The 14,872-nt window shown below is 42.1% G+C and overlaps 2 protein-coding genes across 2 annotated transcripts; both read left to right on the top strand.

The window, feature by feature from the left end:
• Positions 1 to 70: 70 nt before the first annotated feature.
• Positions 71 to 3,156, top strand: gpr141 (G protein-coupled receptor 141). Its single transcript, XM_084565963.1, has 2 exons — positions 71 to 462; positions 886 to 3,156. The coding sequence occupies exon 2, from the start codon at positions 886 to 888 to the stop codon at positions 1,831 to 1,833; it is 948 nt and encodes a 315-aa protein (XP_084422089.1). The 5' UTR covers positions 71 to 462; the 3' UTR covers positions 1,834 to 3,156.
• Positions 3,157 to 6,651: 3,495 nt separating this feature from the next.
• On the top strand, positions 6,652 to 14,563 carry hnf4g (hepatocyte nuclear factor 4, gamma). Its single transcript, XM_084565660.1, has 11 exons — positions 6,652 to 6,799; positions 8,332 to 8,497; positions 8,821 to 8,915; positions 9,682 to 9,788; positions 9,892 to 10,041; positions 10,358 to 10,445; positions 10,864 to 11,016; positions 11,776 to 11,825; positions 12,021 to 12,207; positions 13,898 to 14,017; positions 14,160 to 14,563. The coding sequence occupies exons 1-11, from the start codon at positions 6,673 to 6,675 to the stop codon at positions 14,279 to 14,281; spliced, it is 1,365 nt and encodes a 454-aa protein (XP_084421786.1). The 5' UTR covers positions 6,652 to 6,672; the 3' UTR covers positions 14,282 to 14,563.
• Positions 14,564 to 14,872: the final 309 nt, after the last annotated feature.

Here is a 14,872-nt window from a genome sequence, read left to right as displayed (position 1 = left end):
ATATATAGAGAGAGAGAGAGAGAGAGAGAGAGAGACAGACAGAGAGAGGGGTGACCAGAATGAGGAAGCAATGAACTCTGTGGTTGTGCTGACACGTTTGTGTGTTCTGTCACCTCCTGTTTCTGCCAGAGTGCAGACAGACAATATGCAAAAGTGGACGGTGGTTTCTCACAACACAAAAGCGCACACACTCAGAAAGATCATTCTCCCAACCTTGGCGCACATTCAACTTCAAACACGCACACAGGTGGGCGCCAACTCCACGGAGCAGGACCAAACACCCAACGCATGGGAATTTGTTTTCCAAAACGAGGAGCATTTCCCATCTTCACTGGCACTGGCATGACTTACCGCTGCTTCGGTGGAGACCATGTGACGTTATAGAGCACAGAGCTTCGTTTTGACATATACAAGCAGTCGGCAGCCGTTGGCACCAAGTTTTTCCTTTGGCAAAAAAAAAAGGTAAGTAAACCTGCTGACTTCAACTTTGTGCTCATTCATTGTACATCATTTGAACTGCAGGTTTGTTCCTTTGCTAATAAAATAGGGAACAACATGTGACTTTTATTTAACCATTCACATGCTGCAGTTTTCAATTTTATTTAATCTCACTAAGGCTGCTTGGTGTTTTAAAGACACTCGGTCATTGTGTTGACCTCGATTACGTGTTTGAACAGCACAAACTTATACTGTCATAAAGTAGGTAAATATAATGTGGTGCATATAAGGCCTTCAACTAAGTTAAAGTCAGTTTTGTTACACCTGCTTCTACCCAATCTCGATCTATTCCTCCCTCACTAACTCCGATTCTTTATGTTTCTCTGCAAATGTCTCCACCTCTCTTTTCTTTTCTTTTCTTTGTCATATTCCTTCCTCTCTTTTAAGATGTCTTCCACGGTAGCCCAGAGCACGGTAACCCAGAGCACGGTAGCCCAGAGCACGGTAGCCCAGAGCACACAACCCACAACCACGATGAACGCAGGATATACTGATAACACACAGTACCACGGAGTACTCCTGGGCATCTACTCCGTGGTTCTGCTCTGCGGCACCATAAGCCTGAGCCTGATGATACACATCATGAAATCCAGTGCGACTTCCACCACCTCCATAGCTGTGCTCAACCTCATCTTTACCCACTTCATCTTCCTCCTCACCGTGCCTTTCAGAATTTACTATTACGCAACCAATACATGGGCCCTGAGCTATGGCTGGTGTAAAATGGTCAGCGGCATGATTCACATCCACATGTACATGTCTTTTATCTTCTACATGATCATCCTCATCGCCCGCCTGTTGGCGTTCTACAAAAAAGATGCGCGGATGCCGACCGTCCAGAGGATCCACGCACTCCTGGTCAGCGCCGTGGTGTGGATTATTGTACTCGTCACGTACCCTTGCATCATCCATTTTAACTACGGCGATAATAAAATGGGCAACCACAGCCACGTTACAAAATGCTTCAAATTTGGAAACCGGATAAATGATTACAAGGAGCTTAACTACATCATAAGCATATTGATCATAGTGGTGGCCATCGTGTTGACAGCCCTCCAAGCCAACGTCCTGCGGGTTTTATACAGAAAGCATCAAAAGATATGTACCTCTCAGCAGGACGTTGGGGCTCAGTTGAAGAGCATGTGCTTTGCCCTAATCATGGTGGTCTGCTTCATTCCCTACCACGCTTTCCGACTGTATTACATAGAACATGTCAAGGAGTGTGAGGCTGTGAATGAGGTGTTTCTAAGTCTGACCACTTTTAACTGCTTGGACATGCTCACCTTCTTGGGAAGGAGAACCTTCAGCATATGCTCCTTTGGAAGGGCTATGTGACAACTGTTGATACGAACAATGAGAGCGCTTGCAAGTTCTTTTACTCTGTCATCCTTTTTTTGCTTGTCATTAGTGTTTTGAACAATTGCAGAATTTAAAAAGTTGTTATGAACATTTCAAAGTGCACCGAAAGTCACGCCTGGGGCTTCGAGATACGTTCATCTTTCAGTTTCAGGAACTCTATCATGATTTCATTCCTGACTTTGGGAGAAATAATCTTACTGAGTGGATATTTGCCAATATTTCTTTCTTTCTTTCTTTCTTTCTTTTTTAACTATCGCAATCATTGTTTATCATGATTGGTGTTATTAATTATCTTGTTAAACTCCTAAACTAAATAGCAAGACCAAATGATTCAAGGTCTAACATACATCCCTAGCTCTATTTTCTGTTATTTTTTTATTTTTATTTTTTTAATATATATATATTTGTTTTATTGGTATTCATGACATGCAGTAGATGTAAGTTATCCCTTAAAATGGGTTTCTATTTATAGAAATATTGAAAGAATTGTGGATGAGTGAAGCCTATCATATGCTATTGACTCAAAATGAATGTAATCTTGCCATCTGCTGGTCTGTTTTTATACTGCACAAGCTTCAAGCTTCAAGTTTATAATTTTATGTACTGTATACACTATGCTATGTAATGGAACAGGGGATTCAGGCTCAGTTTTCAGCAACTAAACGCCAAAGGCTTGTGGGCATGAACGAAAAATACATCTATTTCACTGTATTTGCTAACACTTGACTCCTGTGTACATAGCTGGAGTGCTCCGATTCAGAGTTGAGAAGAAAAATAAACATTAAAGTCATTACATTTCCGCCATTATTTTGTGAAACATTACCTCAAAACCTCTTGGATCTCCTACCTTCTGCCCTCAGAGGTGACGTTAGAGGCCATGCCTGACACACAAATACACATACCTGGTGATCTTTTTTCCTTTTCGTTTTTTATGGCGCTGGGTTACTGTTTAACGTCCCCACCCTAGTTTGAGTTTGTTTAGTAAATCGATCTAATGACAGGGCTATGGTGGCGCCATCCAATGTGTCGCTTCATGAATTATAGGCTGCTCAGGTCTCCAACCTTCCCTTTTAATGTTGCTGAACACCTTCACCATTTTCCCATGCTCAGTGTCACTTAGACTGGTGGCACACTGAGGGCTGCTCACGACTGGAGTACGACGGCACACCTGGATAAATGCACATCCCAGGCAGAAACAGAAACGCAGGTAAGTCACACTTTCCTTTCCTTGTTTAAGTGTTTTCTCACATAGATGCCAAGTATTTACAAAAGAATAAGGAGTAGGAACGTCAAGATTTACTATATATCAAGACGTATTGCCGCAATTAAAGAGGAAGTGATCTTACCTCTAGCAGTTTTTCAAGGAAGTTTGCTAACATGTTCTCCTAAATCACGTGGTCTGGTATTTTGGTGCTTATGGTGGGACTCCTTGTTCACGCACTGCTGCATGAACTCCTTTCTCTGTTAGCATAAAGCATTTAGTGAAAACAGATAAGAAAGACTTACATTGTAACACATGCTTGTGCTGTAAAGATCATGTGATAACCCATTGTGTCTGCGCGAGGACATAATCTCTTAACAAAAGCAAAGCAGGAAGGTGATTGTTTGTTCACGATGTGCTATACCGCTCCACGATACTACCACTTAAATACGCTATATAAGCCTTATAATTTCATTTCCAATAAGAGGCTCAAAAACCTTTTTTCTTTGTACCTGCCAGTTTTGATCAAGCGTGCAATACCCAAGAACCTTTAAGAGGACGCGGATAGAGTACATGAAGTGGACAATGCACGCACACGCACAACGAACAAACAGATATACAATAAACTGCAATCCAAACCAGAAACCTTAAGAAGTTATTTTACGTAGGTTGGAGAAATTCTGTTGAGAATTGTTGATGGACTTTTGAGTGTATAGTCTGACAATGATCAGCCTTAATTACTTTATGATGGCGCACATGACCCTAGACTTATCTCAACTAACTAACCACAGAAAAGAACTGATCAATGGGGCCACAAATACAAAGTAAATGTACAGTTTAAGCTGCGAACGTACTGGGTTGTGTAGTTTTGCTTTATTACTGTTGCCTGGGTATCAGGAAGTAGGGGTTTACTAGAGCGAGCTGCGTGGCTGATCATCATCCGCGACTATTAAAACCCCCCAGTCCAAACAGAGGCGACAGCATTATGGCCCGTTCACACACAGATAGCCTCTTAGCAGTGGCTTTTATGGCCGCAGAGAGCTTTTGGTTGCTAGGCGGGCACGAGGTTGCTCAGTTATGTCCTGGAAGCAGCCATGATGTCTTTTATTGTTTTAACCATTCACGATGCTTTTAAACTAAATCTTAGAAAGTTAGCTTCCGCATGACGTTTTTTTTTTTTTTTTGCCCAAAAGCTGAATATGTATTGTGTGATGAACTAAATGAGCCATCCAAGAGAACGTGAGCACTGTTTCTAGACATATTATCATACAAGTCAAGAGGCACTTGTCAAGTGTTCATCACGTAGAGAAAAAAGATCAAAAGCACTCATTGTTACAGTAATAAAGACTTGAATTGCTGCGCTTGTTGTCCCTGCACTTAGTGGGAGTGGAAGGTGAGGCTGCTTTTAGCCTTCAACAACGACTTAGGATATATTACAGGAGAGATTATAGGAGAACACTGGCAGACGGCCTCAAAACTGATTCACAGCTCTGTGCGAGACACAGACTTTCACAGTTCGAGGTCGTCAAAACATTAGCTCAGCGAAACATTTTTAGATGTACAGCCTTTATGCGACTGCTGCGGGCTTGCACCAGCACCTTTAGGTCATCCAGCTGCCGGGGAATGTCAGATTATCGAGGAAACACTTTGAAATAGTGACACATTTTGCATAGGCCCATTAAATTAGACGCTCTAATGGGGTAAACTGGGAGTTGTGGACGTGAGCATGAACAGATTATGGTGTAATTTGTCAGCCTGCTGGCACAACGACTGGGAACGGAAAACTGCACAGAACACACTAAACCTAATGAATAAAGCAATGAAATTCCTGAGATAAAATCCTCTCAGAACAAACAGAGAGAGGAGAAGTTTTACAAGATCTGGCAACCTTTCTTAGATCACCTTAGTCAGATAAAGAGACCGGACCACAGGTAGCTTCCCTCTTCCTGGAGCCCATGCGACCATATGTGTTAAGGCTCTGTGATATTTTGTTATAGGTTAAAAACAAACTTTAAACAATAAGTAAAGATGTTTCTGATATTCTGTCTGTCTACAAACCGAAAAATGTTTCTTTCTGGATATCGAACTTTATTACATGATAGCCTCTTAATATGATATCTGGCTGTTTTCCTTCTAATTCCACCCTAATGCTGCCATAGTTACGGCTTCATTGTGTTAGGTGATTGTAAAGACTTAATTCTTTTCCACACTCCAGTAACTTGATGAGTCAGAAGTCCTGACCTTTCTGCCTGGTTAAAATGTAATCTCTCTATCATTCCTCTCTCACCTCTCTCTCTCACCTCTCTCTCTCTCTCTCTCTTTCTCTCTTTCTCTTAACCCCTTTACTGCAGCCTGCAATATTAACTAATATATCTGTTATTAGCCTGCGACCAAATAGCTTTTCCCTCCTCAGTCAATAATCTGCGCTAATGTGCATTCTGATGTCCCGTGTCTTAAGGCGACAATATATTGTCCTCGTATACTCAGCGCCGGCTCCCGATTGGCCCCGCTCGTCCCCTGATGCGGGGGCATCAAATCTCCCGTAATGCTGCCTCTTATCATTTACAGCCTTCTCTAACACAATGCCCCAAACTGATTACGTTTCAGCCACACAATAAGATTTAGTGCAATGAAACCCCTGATGTAAAATGGGTGGGAAGGGACATTTTAACTGCCGTGGCAGTAATTTAGAGTGCGTTTATAACAGCCCTGCCCCGAAAAAAAAAAAAAAAAAAAAAAAGGAGGAGGGGGAGGCGGCCGGTGACAACTCTTTAACTTTTATTTTTGATTTCCACTCTTGCCTTGCCTCCATGTGTATTTTAGTTTCACTGAAAGAACTATTAGGATTTTGATTAAGCCTAGGTAATTGTTGACATTTACTGAGATGAAGGCACAAAATGAAACCCCTAAAATTAATTAAATGACAACTGGGAAAATTAATTAATACATTAACTAACCAGAAATATATTTGAGGTGTCATTGTATATCATCAGTTAATTTACAAATAAGTTGAATTAAGAGTTAAAGAGTTCTATTTATTCATTTATTTATATAAAGGCAAGCTGTTCACCTATTTGTGGAAGACTTAATGGAAGTTATCAGTGTTTCACTTCACTCTGTGTCTTTATGGACTATATCTCCTGAGGTGGTGGGGCCATTACTTTGCCATTGATTAGATTAGGAATCCTGGAAAGGACATGAAAGTCACACACACACACAGAAACAACCTTAAATGTACGCATCTCCAAGGGCCAGCGCATTCACACATATGCATGGGCACGCAGGGTTCAAACCTTCCACCCAGACGCTGATTAAATCGGTTTCTGTTACAAAAAAAGAAGAAAAAGAAGAAGAAGTATGGTTGCGAGAATGGAAACATGTCATCTGCCACTATCTATTCATTCCTGTGATAAGTGCGAGGGAGAAGGACAGATAAGTAAATTGTAATAAGGTGAGAAGTCTTAGCCCTGGCTCCTCCCCCTCTCCCGGCTCTTGGCCCAATCAGATAGGATTATGGATCTTTTATGCCATGGGATCTCCCCTTGTCATGTCTGAAAGAATCAGGCGAAACAGAGAAGAGAAGAGAAGAGAAGAGAAGAGAAGAGAAGAGAGGAATGAAGTATCCTGCTCATCAGAATAAATCCCTATTAGACATGGAAGTAGCCAACTACTGTGAAGGCCTGGATCCCTCATACAGCACGCTGGGCTTTGAGAATGCAGAAGTTCTCTATGGAGGAGGAGGTAAGATAGGGGGGCACACTGGCCCAAGCACACAAATAACACCTGCAGAGATAAGCAGCTGTCTTTAAGCACCTCAAATTAGGCTGACACACACTTTGCATACACATTCTGCGCTGATACAGAGGGAGGTACAGTACATGCACAGATTGCCGGCTCACTCGCATGTTTTCTTGCAAATACCTGCAGACAGGCTTGATGTGGACAGAGGAGGAAGTGTATTATCGTGTCTCAACCTATGACAAGGTGTTACTTATAAGAAGAAAGATCTGACATGGGTCACTGGCCCCAGAACTCGATGAGGAAGTGTGTTGGTTTGTAAGACGAAGTGAAGTGAATCAGCTGAAGGCAAATGAGCTGCTATTTGCAGAATGTTGGCAACGATTTACATAACCTGCAAGCTTATGCCTAAATTCAGCAATAGGGGAAATTATGACATTTGAATCTTGGCCAACAGTGCGTGTTACCAGCTGTCTGCTTACAACTATTGTGGGGAAAGAAATCCTACTTGCGTATTGCTTAAAGGAAATCTGTGGTTGTGCCTGTGTGGTTGTGAAAGAAAGAAAATCAGAATGTTAGTAAAAAGCTGTTTATCCGGGAACTGCAGGTATGCGCCATAAAGATGTTTACCCGAAGAGCGAGCACCGCATCTCTAGCTATACACTGATGTCACCTCGGCATGTGAACGGGAAAGTTAGTCAAACATTGACCCGGCCCACCCTGGGCCCTGGTGTCTTGGTGTGGGACCGAGGGAGACGTGCGTGCGGTCGGGGGTTGCAAGTTGCATCTGTGTTGATGCATCATCAAGAGCTTTTTTACATTTCTGATATGATTGTGTTCTACTCGATGGGCTTTGACGGAACAATAAATATGCAGACAACAATGATGATTACCATTTCAGCTATGCTCATGATATTGCCGCCGATGATAATGATTATGATGGCGGCAATAGAGAGGTGACAGTAAAAACAAAGACATTGACATAAATGTTTAATATGCCTGATAATTGGGCTGCCATGTTATTTTTCTAATGTGCACGTGTACGCATGGCACATCTAAATGACTCAAAAACCTCTGAAACCACAGTATATTATGGGATGTACAGTGTGTACATTCACCATGCTAGAATGAGTAGGCGTTGCGTACCTGAAACAAGGCCACCGCTCTTGTTTGAGGTTTCTTGCAGACATTTCACCACTCAGCTACGTGGGTTCCTCAGCCAGTTTGCCACCCACAGAAGTCCTGAAATGAAAAAGCAAACTCCCCACCAGTCAGTTAAAACAGAAGATGGGGCTTTAATGGGTGGTGAAAGGTCTTTAGGAAGGCCAATTATCTTTTAGGTTTCCAGTTGGGATTTTAGCTTTGTTTTAGATACACCATGACCTGAATGTGATGTGAATCTCCAAGCACCTATGACCGGTGTGTTTCTGTTAGCTAAGACAAAAATATGGACATTTAACTTTTATAAATCCCACATGCAAACATCGTGTGCGTGTGTGTCTATTTACCTGTGTGAGCGTTTCTGTGTGTTTCAGACAGCATGCCGACAGAGCCGAGCCTGCCTGGTCCAGACGGGGTGAGCAGCAACTGTGCGATCTGCGGAGACAAAGCTACAGGGAAACACTACGGGGCCTCCAGCTGTGATGGCTGCAAAGGCTTCTTCAGACGCTCCATACGCAAGAGCCACGTCTACACCTGCAGGTGACGACGAATGACAAGGACACATACGCATTTTTAAACAAGTCAAATAAAAAATTTAAAAAAGATAGAAACTTCATGCAAGGTGTTCATTAAAAGGAGATAAAAATAGGGGTCTCATGCAAGACTAAAACTATATGTGTGTTTTTTTTTATATACTTGCATAAATGTGCACAAAAAATTTGCTTATGCTTGCACACTCCAATGATAATTTACAGGTCAGTCATCTAGTTGTGGCACACCTTATAACATTATGTTACAGCACACTGTGTCATTACATATGGCGTTATAAAACATACTTATATCAGTATGTCCGTCCTGTGCAGGTTCAGCAGACAATGCATCGTGGACAAAGATAAGAGGAACCAGTGTCGTTTCTGCAGACTCAACAAATGCTTCAGAGCCGGCATGAAAAAGGAAGGTAATTTCAGTTCAATTTAATATTATTTATATAGCGTCAATAACAATACAAAGTGTCTTAAGATGCTTTACAAAACCCGGTCTGAAACCCAGGCCTGAAACCCCGCCAGAGCAAGCCTGAAGGCGACGGTGGCAAGGAAAAACTCCCTTTTAACAGGAAGAAACCTTGAGCAGAACCCAGCTCATATGGAGGGACCCATCTGCCTAAGGCCGGCCGGGTAGAGATCAAGAACAATCAGGATTTAATAAAAGTTCGATGTACAATTACGTGCTTGACTGGCTGTCAATCGGATTATCAGTTATGTGTTTCCAGTGCAGTCGTGGAGACTGACACTAAACTAATGACACGGAAGGAAAGACAAGAGAATATAAAAGCTGCTTCAAGATGGTTGAAATCGGCTCAGCCATAAAACCGCTGATTACTTAGTGTGTGTGTATATTTATGAGGGGTATAACCTTGGCACAGAGTTTTACGACACCTAATCATGTGTTATTCAAACATGTTGTTCTGGATTGCAACTGGTTAACGTTTTACTCCTCCTGCTGATGCCAGCCTGTATGGCTATTTTTCTAAATATTAACTAACCCAGTGTCTGATGTCACGATTTGGCATAAGAGGCTGTTTAACCTTAATCGTGACACAGCATATAACGAACAACTTAAGTAGATGCTTGAAAATCAGGAACAGGAGTATAAGCGTAGTGAGTTGATTTTGGTTCTTTGATTTTACTTCTTGTTTTTAACCTGTGATACCTGCCGTATCTTAGCTGTGCAGAACGAGAGAGATCGGATCAGCTCCCGAAGAAGCATCCCCGACTCCCAAGACCTGCCGCCCATTACCATTCTAGCCCAAGCAGAATCACTGTCCCAACAGGTGATAATCCCCTTACGAATTTGTCTGTGTGTGTGTGTGTGTGTGTGTGACTAAATTGCAGTGGCACCAAGAAATTAACATATTTCTTTTCAACTTCCTGCAGATCACTACCCCAGTTGGAATATCAGACATATCAGAGCAGAAGACGGCCACCGTAGGGGACGTGTGCGATTCTATGAGGCAGCAGTTACTGGTGTTGGTGGAATGGGCTAAATATATACCTGCATTTGGAGAACTGCCTCTGGATGACCAGGTAACAGGGCTGTGGCGCATTATGGCGCATCTCTGACGTGCGTATAATTGTTTTTAGAGATAAATAATCAAACTCCTGCTATGAATCTTTCTGCGCTGGTCATGTCTACCCTTTTGTTAATGTGTGACCATGCTTTGTGCTCTAGTTTGAATTAAAAAAAAGCTTGGAGATGCCATAAATGTTACTTCAGATTAGCTCAAAGACAATCATATACAGTATACTACTCGACAAGAGTGGCATTTGTGTGATAAAGGGGATGAAAGGAAGGCATTGTTTGTTGCACTGTTTGTTTAACTGTGTGTGTGTTTGTCCCCAGGTGAGCTTACTCAGGGCTCATGCGGGCGAACACCTCTTGCTCGGGGTTGCCAAACGGTCAATGGCGTTCAAGGACTTCCTGCTTTTAGGTATAAACTGACCACTGGAATGGCATCTTATTCATGTGTGGCATTCAGCGCTTGAAGTGCTGAGAATGATTAACTAAAGCTTTCTGTGTCTTTGTGACTTCAAAAGTGTCTCTTGTAAATGGAATTATTTATTACCGGGACATGAACCAACACCACACTGTAGGCGGATTTGTCAACCACAAACACTCAAGCATACTTTTGGAGTTATTACGCTTCTTTAGACCTTCGTCACGTCTATTTGCCTTGAGCGAAACCCTCAAATAAAAGTCTATAAGATTAAACTTATCTTTTCTCTCAAGGCAAAAACAATCACCCTTCCCCGCAAGTACACACCCGCCTCACACACACACACACACACACACACACCCATATTCCTTTTCTGTCGTCTCGATACTAACTATACTTACTGTGTCTGCAGGTAATGGCTGCACGATCCACAGGAACAGCCCTGAGCCAGAGATATGTAGGGTAGCCAACAGAGTGCTGGATGAGCTGGTGCAGCCCTTCCAGGACATCCAGATAGATGACAATGAGTATGCAGCTCTCAAGGCTATTGTGTTCTTTGACCCAGGTAAAAAAAAAAAAAAAAAAAACTAATTTAAATTACCATCTGTTTGTTGGATCAAGAGAAAAGCTCGGGATGTTAAGACAAATAAAGCAAGGCCGCTCTCAATTTAAGATTAACGCAAGGTAAATAGTAATTAGCACGTTGTTGGTCAGGATTAGGTGTGTTGTAAACTGATATCTGCAGTAAATCTTTATGACAAATCATGATGTACTGATACAAGGGTTTGTAATTGGTCACATATTAACCAAATAAATAGTTTCTTTAATAACGTATACTTTTAATTTACTTTATCGACAAAGAAGTGTAGAAAAAATGTGATTTCAAGACATTAAGAAGTACATAAAAAACAAAAATAGGTGGAAGATAAGGAGGAAGAAAATGGTGATTGTGATTTTTATCCATTACCATTTCTGTCCCTCTTTTCCCAACTTCTCCCGGCTACAATTCCCCTCAAAGTTAGATCCCAATCTCTCCATCCCCTCTTTATGTCTCCGTGGCCCAGTGTGACCACAATCCCTGCCCCCCATCTAGCGTTACCTACCCACCCCTTCCTCGCTCCCCTTCGCTAAATCCCCTCATTCTGCCTTCATGCTCAGTTTGACGATAATCATTCCATCAATTCCACTCATATCCTCACTCCCATCCCTGATCTTTCTGTGTGTGTGTTTTTTTTTTTTTTCATCCTGTCCTTCAATCTGGTTCTCAATCCCTCCCCGCCTTAATGCATCCCCCTCTTCCGATGCTTTGCCTTCCAATCTGCAGATGCAAAGTCTTTGCGGGACCCTTCGAAGATTAAGACCATGCGTCTGCAGGTAGGTCAACCATTTGACCCTTATAGCTCACTGCAGAACTTCCTAGCATGTTCTATTATTATATCACAGATTAGCAACTTAATTTTTACCCTCAAGTTACTTTACATTTTTACACATGTCATCAATATAAGAAGAAACTTACAGTTTGCTTGTACTGATAGAGTCTTGGTCTTGTGTGTATGTGTGTGTGTGCAGGTTCAGATGAGTCTAGAAGACTACATTAACGACCGTCAGTATGACTCCAGGGGTCGCTTTGGAGAGCTGTTACTCCTGCTGCCCACCCTGCAGAGCATCACCTGGCAGATGATCGAACAGCTCCAGTTCATTAAGCTCTGCGGCCTGGCCAAGATAGACAACCTGCTGCACGAGATGCTGCTGGGAGGTGAGACTCTAGGCTGCGTAAATCTGCAGTAAGACAAATAGGGTGACCTTCAGCGATACTCCCCGAATTCTCCGGTGGAACTCCTCAATCCTCCTGACTGCGGTGTACTGTAGACTTATGAAGCACCATGGCAAAAACAAAAGGACTACATACCCAGCAAAGTTTTCCAGGATATAAATACGATAGGTAAAAAGTTAAAGAATTTGAAAAACTGTAAAACTTTGGATTATTTACATACTGTATTTAGACAATGAACTAAACTGGATACATTAGATGCTGCTGGGGACATTTGCAAACAAATCTAAATGCCTATAAATAAGGAGGTTAAAGCTAGTATGCATCAAATGTATCCTCAGGGGGGGCCTTGACAAACATCCATGAGGTAAGATGTAGGAACAAGGGGAAAAAAAGGCATCTCTAAAAACGTGTTCCAGTTTTCACAATAAGCTGGAAAAAAATAAATAAAAAAATGACAACTTGACTACGAAGACAGGATACAAAAAAAAAAAAGCTGTATTATTTTCCAACATCTTGTCGGGATGTGCGACTAATATACGCAAGGAAAACAACAACGGCGATAACAACAAAACCCCCTGCTATTCAAATATTACTATATTTAGTGATGAGAATGTGCCGCTGCATAGGGATGCAGTCTATGCTTAACAGTCTCACGCCAAACAAGCACAGTAGTCAACTAAAACAAACAATTAGGAAGATGATGTCTAGCAGTGGCTTACACTATATGTGTGTGCAGAGATTATGGGTTTTGTTGCATTATTGACTTATTAAAGGCCAAATTGATCGTAAAATGAAATGACTCGTATAGTGATTAGTCGGGTATGCTACAGAGCTGTTTACATAGATTTTTCCTCCTTCTTTAAAGGCCCTGTGTGTATGTTTTAGGGGTATATTTTGTTAAATCTTATTTTTATTAGTAGAATCATAGCGTTTTAGAATTAACCCTTTATATTTACAAAGGGGTCCTCTTCCACAAATTCTGCCCTGGGGAAAGAAACTGGCTCGAGAGAAAGCCTTTCATGGTTCCTGTAAAGGAGGAGGACTGGATTATGCAGCCTCTCCACTAGATGGCACTAAATCCTACACAGTGGTCCTTTAAAGGAAATCGTATCTAGAACATACACACAGACCTTTTTCTCAGAAGACCTCTTGGCCTGTCACATGCTGTGGTCTTAAAATGAATCTTGTGAGCTTTCTGGTTACATCACGGGAAGTCATGTGTACAAAAATATTTGACCTTTAGCTGTGAGATTGCCACTGTTAGGCAACTGTCGCTAGAAGCCACAAGGCTGATCATTTTTCCAAGCGAACAACTAGGATACTTATGCAGAAAGGCCATTGGGAATATCTACATCTGGTCTTGCTGAAACTGTCCCAAATACCACAACAGGACCCAGTTCATATCGACTTTTCGAGCGAACACGACCCCATTTGAAGGAGGCTATAGCAGGGGATTCCGGTTCACTGTCGAGGTCTACTAGAGCACTAAATAGAACATAAAATAACCCGCGCTTCCCCAACATTAACAAGTTAAATCTTCTGGCATGAAACAGTAAAACCGCAGTCTGACATAAAACAAGCAAAGGTTCATTAAAACTCGCTCAATTAAGCAAAACATCTTTCTGTGGAACTGATTTGCAGGAAATTAATTGTGAGTTTATGATGTTTTCAGGGCTAACAACTGAGCCCACACACCTGCACCATTCGGCACACACCCAGCTAGCCCAAGACCCTGTGACCGGGCACACACTGGTCATCAGCACCATGCCTGTAACTCACGCTCCACCGATAGGTAAGATCAGACTATCCTGAGAACCAGCAATAATCATACTAATACACAATGACGCTTACTTTACTTTCCATGCTAAAACTATGTTCATTTGCAAATAAATTAACCAAAATGTCTCTCTGTGTACACGCTTCTCTTCCTGCAGCCTCTCCAGACACTCCAATCCCATCGCCCCCACAGGGTCCTGCCCAGGAGATGTACAAACACTTTCCCCAGCCTCTGTGTCCTCCAGCCAGCCCCTCACCTTCCACACAGACAGACCCCTGACTCCGTCCTGCACTCTGTCAAAGAATCTGACACGGGATCAGTTTTCATCCCAGTCATGGTATAAAACTTAAGACAGCTCTGTTTAGTGTTTGTGGTTACCCTGCTTCGTCCCTCCTGTGACTCTTGGTGTTGCTGCAACAATAGCTATGGCTTAATTAGAGAAGTTATATGCAGCATTTTTGGGCCTCTAATTTTCTACAGGCGCCAAGCCAGCGGCTTTCTCTTTCTTTTTTATTCTTTTGCCCCTGTTTAGTTATTTCTTGGTGATTCACAACAGCAGCATCTGGGTATGATGCTCATCGGTTAGTGTGGTGGACCATATTGCCTGTAGTCATCACAAGGCTGCAGGAACGATTATGTGTTTCTACTCCAGATATAAAAGAGGTGTTGTCTGTCATTTGAAAGGATGGCACAGCGGCGGCGTTATTAATTATTTAAATCTTCCAACAAGGCAGCAGGATCAGTCATCTAAAGGCCATATTTAGTGTTTTTCCTAAGCCTCATAGCTATAGAAGGTTATTTCTCACAGATTCACATCTGGTGTAATGTAATCTGTAGTCAGGATGAGTCCCGAGCTCCATCAAATATGTG

Source organism: Chelon labrosus, assembly GCF_963514085.1.
Source record: "Chelon labrosus genome assembly, chromosome: 18".
Classification (NCBI taxonomy): domain Eukaryota; kingdom Metazoa; phylum Chordata; class Actinopteri; order Mugiliformes; family Mugilidae; genus Chelon; species Chelon labrosus.
This window is presented reverse-complemented; position numbering and strand designations above follow the sequence as displayed.